This window comes from Austrofundulus limnaeus, unplaced genomic scaffold (assembly GCF_001266775.1).
Source record: "Austrofundulus limnaeus strain Quisiro unplaced genomic scaffold, Austrofundulus_limnaeus-1.0 Scaffold77, whole genome shotgun sequence".
Taxonomy (NCBI): Eukaryota; Metazoa; Chordata; class Actinopteri; order Cyprinodontiformes; family Rivulidae; genus Austrofundulus; species Austrofundulus limnaeus.
In genome coordinates, this window is record NW_013952479.1 from 841,049 (window position 1) to 850,137 (window position 9,089).

At 37.0% G+C, this 9,089-nt stretch overlaps 1 protein-coding gene across 1 annotated transcript in view; it reads right to left on the minus strand.

Annotated features, from left to right (window-relative positions):
- The window catches only part of nipsnap1 (nipsnap homolog 1 (C. elegans)), a gene marked incomplete in the record, with an annotated part of 11,299 nt that extends 4,297 nt beyond the window's left edge, over window positions 1-7,002 (minus strand). The window contains 6 exon segments of the mRNA XM_014011139.1: window positions 293-433; window positions 658-728; window positions 1,043-1,137; window positions 3,425-3,470; window positions 3,997-4,124; window positions 6,870-7,002. Coding sequence (XP_013866593.1) covers window positions 293-433; window positions 658-728; window positions 1,043-1,137; window positions 3,425-3,470; window positions 3,997-4,124; window positions 6,870-6,919 — 531 coding nt within the window.
- Between the last annotated feature and the right edge of the window lie 2,087 nt (window positions 7,003-9,089).

Genomic DNA, 9,089 nt, shown 5'->3' on the forward strand with positions numbered 1-9,089 from the left:
TCCCTGTGCCATTCCACATTATTACAAATAACTTCATTTCTGGACATTTATGGTTTGATTTCTTTGTATGTATGGATCACTTGGGTTGTTACCGACATGTGAAAATTTCATGTCATTAGCACCTCTAGTAATATATTTACTGAGAAAAATGGTGACGTGTTCAATACTTATTTTACCTGCTGTATTTAACATGTTCTGTCATAAAATAAAATAAAAATATTCTAACATTTATTTTTCACAATGCAAATAAATGTACAGATTAGCATAATGATGAAAAGCATTCTGCATGTACCTTGAGGTTATAGGTGCGCAGCTCGTAGATGTTTGGTCCTCGTCGGGGTTGAGGTTCGTTCCAGAAACTGAACTCCAGAAGAAGCTGGTTTTTTCTTGATAACAACATTTTTGCCCTCTCTTTCCGAAACTCCAAATACTCCTGAAAGGTTAGGAAGTTTGATGAATTAAAAACAAAAAAAAACTTCAAGCAAATTTACCGCAAACTATAAAATGAGGATAGGATAAAACACAAACTCAACACATAAGGTTTGTCCCCAGAGTTTGAATGTATTTCTCTGAAGCACACGCCTTTACGTAAAAAAGGTTTTTTAAAGGATCTGCAGCTGTCTTATAAGAAATGTTTGTAAAAACTGTGCCAGAAACCTTGCTGGCTCTCAGTTTCTGCAGGCACTCAGTCAGAGCTGGATAACCTCCTCTGTACCTCCACAGATGCACTGAGGGGAAAGAACAGCAGATGTCACTGCAGCACTTTACAGAAACACACCACCCACACAACCAAGAGCTTCCAGAACCCTCAACGTAACTCTAATGTATCTATAAACTGTAAATTATTACATGCAGAAGGAGGAATGTTGCTTGTGAATCACCATTAAATGCACACTGATCTAATTCTCTTCACAAACTAAAGTTAAAACGAAGTCACTTTAAACAATAAAAGCATTATGGACACAGAACTGATTCTGCTCCTGTTGAATGGGTCAAAGGTCACAGTTTTAATGTTTCTGTTTATGGTTTAACTGCTGCTTACCAGCTTGATCCTGCTCTCCATACCAGGTATTCCAGCTTCCAACCACTTCACATGGATAATCCAGGTCCTGATGGAGCCTGCTTTGCACTTCAGCCCTGAAGGCAGCATAAAATAAACGACTTAAAAACACACAATTCCAAACATAATCAGTAAAGGTGCTTGCACTTCCAAAACATCCTGTTATTTCAGCACAATTACAACTAGAATAAAAACTTTAATCTACCTTCACCGCACACTCAGATGTTTTAGCATCATGTCAGCTAAATGCTCTGGTGATGCTTTTATTCTGAAAAATGCAATTTTAGGACGTCATGTAATTCTGTTAATAAGTGAGATTCTCAAAGAAAATCTCCATTTATTTTCCTAAAGGCTTAAAATACAATATTTTACAATATTATTCAACTTGAACGCCTTAATCAGACTTGTTCTTCTTCTTTTTTTTTTGAGTTTACTAAGACAAGAAGATCTGAATCAGTTTGTTACTGCTGCCAGCTACAAGTCTTTCTGATTGTTTGGAGGATTTCTGCCCATTTTTCACTTCAGCTAAAACAGGAACCACAATTGAACAAAACCAGACGATTGTTTCGGGAATCTAACAGAATAGTTTTTTTCCTCCACGACAGAATTAATTTTTGTGCGACTTAAAACTAAATCAGACTTAAAAAAAAAAAACAAGATTCACCTAAAGGACAGATATTTTTCATAAAATGTGTTTCCTTGTTTTAAATTACAAATATTTGAGGCTAAATTTTAAAGAGGCAGTCAGTTTATTGCTCATTTTTAATGAAGGTTGTATTTGTGTCATTAAAGCTACAGAGCAGAAAAGCTCCACTTCTTCAGTCTGCTGAATCTGTAAGAGATTTGTCTGTTTGACAATCGGACCAGAGTTCCTCCTCTTTTCCTCCACTCATTTATCTAACTTTAACTTCCCATTTACATTATTAAATAAATAAAGACTAATTAAAAACTTGGGTTTTTAATACCCTTTTCTTAGCCTGGCGAAAACCAGCCCCTCGTTCTTTACTAGTTCGAATAGAGAGTCTGGACTTTTGGATGTTGAGAATCAATTTCTTGCTGGAGGCGTGGCCTCTGCTGAAGTTTAAAATGATTGGCTCTGATTTACCCAATGACTAATAGAGATGGGATAAATGGCTCTCAGAAGGGATCCGGATCTTGTTTCATAGAGCCTTTCAAAAGAACCGTTCGATTTTGAATGTATTACATCATCACGTAGCCGTACGTAATGACGTAATCCCGTCACGTGGGTGGAACCATGTGTTTGTCAAGCAGAGACCCCCCTCCCCCTTTCACCGTGAGCTTCTGTACTCCACCTCTCTGCCTGTTTTCCGTGAAAAAGCAAAGCAGGAGCGATTTAAGTATGAAAAAAAATAATATGAGGAATAAAATAAATAAAATTACAAATGGCTCGTCACTGCCCGCGATTCGGCTCCTATCATTCGTTGGAAAGAGCCGTTCAAAAGATTCGGATCGTTCACGAACGTCACATGACTAATCACTAACGTTTGGCCATGATATATGTAGTGAGCCAGCTCGAACATGAAGGAGGCTAAGCTAAGAAGCTAAACGGAAATCGCATGCGCTGTAAACAACCCTGCTGAGAGGAGAGGAGGACGGAGCTGAACCAGACGAGTGTAAATGAGAGCTGCTGCTTTGTGAGACAACTTTAATTTAGTTTGGAAGCCTTATCAACACGGACTGACTTCATTCACTTCCTCCACTGCCATTGCTAAACTACAGACAGACTAAATCGGCGCAGAAAATTAACGCCGTTGTTCAGAACTCCTCCTTCTGTTCACTGATTGGTCCGGTTGAAATTCTACCGGAGAAGTCCTTCTCTATGGGAGAAATCCAGACAGAGCAGAGAAGGGAAACTACCCTTTCCATGCTTTGTCAACATAAATTATTTTATCCTTCTAAGAGATTCGATTTTGTTTTTTACTTTGTGAATATTTTTGACTGGTCTTCATGACAATGCAACACCCCTCCTCCTTTTTTTGCTTTTGCATCAAAAGGTTCCCAAAGCTTTCTATAACAATAAATGGTGACTTACGCAAAAACACCAAAACATTTGCATTGGATTTACTTAAATAATTTATGTCAACAGGTTCTACTCAATTAAATCAAGTAAATCTAAAGCAATTCTTTTCATTTACTTTATAAGTGAATGTGAAATAATTGTGTTAGATTTACGCAATTCAGTTGAGTAGAAACTGTTGGCATAATTTATTTAAGTAAATCCAATGCAAATGTTTTGATTTTTTTGAGTGAAAGGTTTATAAGAAAGAAACCCTAAATGAGACAAGCACAGTTAATTAAAAACTGCAGGTGAAACTCGTGAAAGAAAGCAGAAAACAGATTTACTCCAGGCTGTTGTATGCATCCAGGCACTCCGGTTTGACGTTGTGAACTAAAAAAAGAAGCAGAAAGAGAGAAATGAGCTTTTTTATTTCTTTTAAAGCACAAAACCAAAACCTTCAACAAAGTAATTTCACACCCCGATTCAGCAAAGACTTCACACAAAAACTGATTCACTCGCACAAAGGTTGTAGGCTATGGCTGATGGAATGCTCCAAATTGAAATCTCTGCATGGCGTGATGTACACCGCATAAAAGATCAAAGTGTGTGGAGAAAGGTAGACTTCTTGTTCAGAGGCAGACACAGTTATCACATCGGACTCAAAAGAAAACCAGACAACTTGTTCTGATGTCAGAAAATGTCACAGAGTTCATAACATTGGCTGGCTTGCATTGCATGAATAATGAAAGTCAGTTTTCTCTAAGGTCACTGCTGTCAGTGTGGACTAAATTTAATGAACACGACTCATTAAGCTGCTTTATGCAGGGAGAAACAGCAACTAAACGGTGACGACCAAACAGAAATTCTTACTTTGTATTAATCTAATCTTTCAACCTTTATGCCAGTAAAAACTCACACTGAATTTTGTACAGGTTGCTGGTCTCCTTCTTTGACAGCAGGTTGGAGTGAGCGTCTTTCCTGGCTTCGACTTTGTGCACAAATAAGGATCTGAACCAGCCGTTGTCGCCGCTTTCTGAAAACCTCCTACACAGAGACCAGATGAAAGAAAAGAAAACAACGACTCAAAGCAAACCCATTAGTCGTTGGTATACATTTTGAAGATGTTATCGTGTCCATTCGGATGATTTATGATTCTAAAAAACAATCATGCTGATATCCTTTGATGTGAGAAAATACGCAGACTGTTTGAGTGAGTGGGCTGAGTGCACCAGTGGGGGGACGTCACTGTAAAACTTCAGTTCACCCACTGTGCAGCAAATATTAGGGAAATATCTCAAACTGGAAGAAAAACAGTAGAACTCTGAGAAACTTGGTTTGAATTGTGAACATTAGCAAATCAAATAGTCTCAGAAATATCATAAACGTCAATCTAGTAAGTAAGTAAGTAAGTTAGTAAGTAAGTTAGTAAGTAAGTTAGTAAGTAAGTAAGTGAAGTTTTATTTATTTAGCGCCTTTCACAGAAATAAATTCACAAGGTGCTGTACATTCAGGGAAAGGGGGAGGGGGCATTTAAGAAACACCCATTCAAGAAGACATACAAGGCAAACATGGGGGAACAGGTGAAACCGGTCATGCTGCAAACACAGTTGCTCTACCTTTAACAACAGAAAAACTAAAAACCACACAAGGGAAGATGAGGGAAAAAATATGTCAACTTTAAGCTGTATTTTTAAGGGAAAATATATTTTACATACATATTGCCATCTGCCTTTTATGCCAAGATTTTAAATTAAATTTGTCTTGTGTTGATAGAGTTGTAGAAATTTTACTTACACCTTAAAATAACAAAATGCACAACCTCATTTGGTCTCTTCTGTAACATTCACTGATGTATAGTTATGTTTATGAAGTTCAAGGTTAATTAGTTGTCTACACCACAATCAAGTAATATTAATAATGCATTATGTAGCACATTTCGAAACCTTCAATGATGTTTTACAATTTCAGGCATCAAAAGTAACTTTGTCACTTCAGTTGTTAGGAAAATGTATATATAGCAAAAATAAATTTGCTTTGAAATTGGCCTCTGCCTTTTTGAGAACCTCCTACCGTTTCAGACACTCCCACGTCAGCACGTTTTCATAACAATGCTTAGGGGGAGGGGTGCTCTGTGGAGCGGGGGCTCAGCTGCAAACTGAGCTCCAGAGAGGAACTTTGTTCATATAGGCAGAGCCGTGTAAAAACAGGCGGAGCTTTGTACCAGCAAGCGTTTAGGCAGCTGGACATGGCTACCACAGGAGATTCAAGGCTTTCTCAGTCGAAGCAACAGGAATTGGAAATGAATTACATTATAACACAATGTAAAGCTCAAAAACGTTGATTTTGTGTAATGCCACCTTTAAAAATCAGATGCAGCCAATGATTACTTTACTTAAGTGTTTCATTAAAATTCATCCAGCGGCTCATGAGATATTTTGCTAACAGCAAACACAGCTGACTTCAAAGTTTAAATAAAGGATATGGTTTGACCAGTAAGTGTTTAAAGTGTTAGGAATAACTCTCAGCTATCACCACTTTACATTTTAGCACAATATTTATAAAATTAGCAAGTTTTTGATAAAGATGTGTAGCTGTAGCTGTCAAACATTGTGAAAAGGGTTGACTCTAAAATGAATCTGTTGTTGCACGTCCAGTCACAACTTTCTAAAAGTTTTATTAAAATTTATCCATTGGCCCATGGGATTTTGTGCTAACACAGACAAATAAACAGGCAAAAAAAAAACAATTGCCACTTTTTGTTCATTAGCCGGTTATAACTAGCAAAATACACAAAAGAAACTTTGATGTTAGCTTTTCACAAGTGACATACTGTATAATAGCAAAAATACAGATAATAAAAACAAAATTTGTCAATAAAAACAAAGGATTGCTGTAACTGCTGACAAAAGTGTGAGAATTCACATCTAAAGTGGAAGAGAGCCGCCTCGCTCGGCCAGACATCAGATTCTGAGACTTCCGTTGCTTTTTATAAACTCAGAATTTTAATTCCCTCTAAAGCTGCTTCAATTAACCTCAATTTCCGGATTTTGCAGAAGATGTTAAGTGTCACACAGCCAGCATAGTCGCTGTATCCCCCACTTTTATGGATTACGAAGCGCCAGTGTCCTATTTTGTGCTTTGAAAGCCATCTGTTATTTCCCAACACTTTCAGAGGCTTTACGTGTTCTAAAAATCCTCAAACTTTCAAGGTCAGTGAAACTCCTCTGTTTTATAATAACATCATGGGCCACTGGCTTTAATTAGAATCTGTGATTAATCCTGAATTTCCCACAGCACTCTGTTTAAAAAAAAAACAGTATAATTAGTCAAAAACTTGTTTTTGAATAATAGAGTCAATGAGGGAAGCCAGTGCAGTCAGAGGCCCTAAATGTTGTGTAAATGTTACAGTGCAAGGTTCAGAGGTCTGGCAAATGATTAAATCAGGTCTTATATAACATTAAATTTATCTTTTTAACAACATATACACTTAATGAAGAAGTTAGAAAGATTTATTTAAAAATGTGCTCATGAAACAAAACACTTTTACATAATTAACTAAAAACTGCAAAAAAACATGATCTAAATCCAATTTTATTGTGATTTTACATTATTTTAACTAATGCTTGATAAATGTAAAAGTCTGTTATGCATCAGAATTTAAGTTCAGTTACATTTGCTTGCTTTATTTCTCCTCAAGATCCAAGTTTGATCAGCTGATATCAACGACAGCTTCCATGTCATTCAGTGTTTTCAGGTTTTTGTAACAGAAACTGATTTTTTTTTTTTTACCTGGAGCTTTGCAGAACTAGTCCCAGACTCCTCACAGAACGTCCTGCCATGTTCTTCGTTCGGTAAACTAAAGCAGGTTGTTTGTCATGCAGGCTTTACCTGCCGGTTAATGTTCAGCCTTCACTCCCGTGATGTAATCTGACAGGTAATCATATGGTCTAAAGAAGCACGTGACCGAGTGACGCAACGAGCCAACGTGCAGAATCGATCAGGTTTGAGTGACTGATTGTTCCTGTCGGTGACAGTCCGGCACAGTGGCTGAAGCAAACATGATGTAGATGATTTACTTTAGTCATCAGGAGTGGGTTCTTCTAGTTTATGTTTGACATGGATGGCTGACAGAAGGAACAAGATTTTTGTTATTTCAGCAAAATATGAGATTTTTTTAATAACAAAAAGTCAAAAACCAGTCAGTTTGAAAAGAACACAAATCTTTATTATTATTATTATTATTATTATTATTATTATTATTATTATTATTATTATTATTAATTGAGGGTACATGAGCCCAACTCTGCAACAAATGCATTGAAGAGACAGTGAAAGTAGTGCTTCTAGATTCTTCCTTAAAATTTCTATTACAGTATGACTTATTGTGCAACTTGTTATAAACAAAGAAAATACCAAAATAATTAAATAACCAGAAAGACACAAATCCTGACAAAACAGTCCTGTTTTGTCCCATTTTCTCTTCTTTTTCCTTTTAAAAATCTTTACCTTCAGTTAAATATAACAAGTTAACTTTAACTGACGCATAAAAGTTGTTTATTTCCATTTTGTTTTTTAAAAGGTGACCTTCTTTATTTGTTACATATTTAACTCAATTTAAAATGTTTTCTAAATGAAATGCAGTGAAATGAATATAGATAAAACATTTTTAAATAAAGCTTTTGTAAACGTTTAGTCGGTACAATAATACGTTAAATTAGACAAATGCAGACCTCTAAATACATCTGCTCTCAAGCTTAGTTTGGGCTGACAAACACAGCTTTGTGGGGACCCAATGCTCCTCATGGGGACTAAAGTCATGGGTATGATTATCATTCTTGTGTGGGAGATTAGGTTTAGAATAAAGGGTCAGGATTAGATTATAAAAGTGACTGGAAAATGAATGGAAGTCAATACAACGTCCCCACAAAGATAGAAAAAACAATGTGTACACATTCTTGTGTTTGTAACCTTTTTAGGACCATTTCTGGTATATACACCTACTTTATCAAGACCATGGGGACCTAAGACTGGTCCTATGATGAAATTCTAGATTTGGGTCGGGGTTAGGTTTAGTACTGAAGGGGAGTTATGTTTATGGCAAGGGGTCAGGGTTATGCTTTAGATATGACTAAATAGAAGTTAATGAAAGGTCCTAATAAGGATAGAAATACTAACTTGTGTGGATGTACTTGTTTCTGCTATAGTGAGGACCATAAAATGTTTTTAACCGACAAAGTGAGGTAATTTTTGGGAAGTAAGGACGTTTTCTTGGTTCTTATATTTTTGCAACTCTACTGAGCTCTACTAGCGGTACGGTGTGAATTAATCAAAAAGAAAAAATAAGTAGGTCCTCTGGATGGGTTCTTCTTTAGTGAAACGTTTAATCTCTCCTCCAATAGACTTCTTCAGTCTGATGAGTTTCAGGTGAACTCAGCCTTATAAGCACTGCCTCCACATGGACAAACAGGTTAGTCACATGCAAAAGAGGGTCATCGCCTAACAATAGGCTTGATTAGCTCTATTGTTCATAGAGGGTCATGTGCCCCATCACCTGACTTATTGGTTTGGAAAGGAGTGTGTGCATTATAAGTTTAGGTTCAGGTTAGGGTAAGGAACAGACAAGTAATGGTTAGGGTTGGGGAAAATGTCTGGGTTAGGCATAAACACAGTTACAAAAATGAATGGGAGTCAATACAAAGTCCTCAGTTTGATGCAAGTTTTTGCTACATCGTGGGGACCATTTTCCAGAAAAGCGCAGCCTCATCGGGACAGAACGATCCTCGTGGGGACCAAAGTCTGGTCCCCACGGGTATGTGCTAATTTTGTGTGGGAGGTTTGGTTTAGGACCAATAGAGTTTAGGCTAGGTTTAGGGTTAGGTTAACCTGTGAGGGTAGTTTTAGGGTAAAGGGTAAGGGTTAGGCTATATAGTCCCCATGGGAATATAGTAACAAACCTGTGTGTGTGTGTGTGTGTGTGTGTGTGTGTGTGTGTGTGTGTGTGTGTGTGTG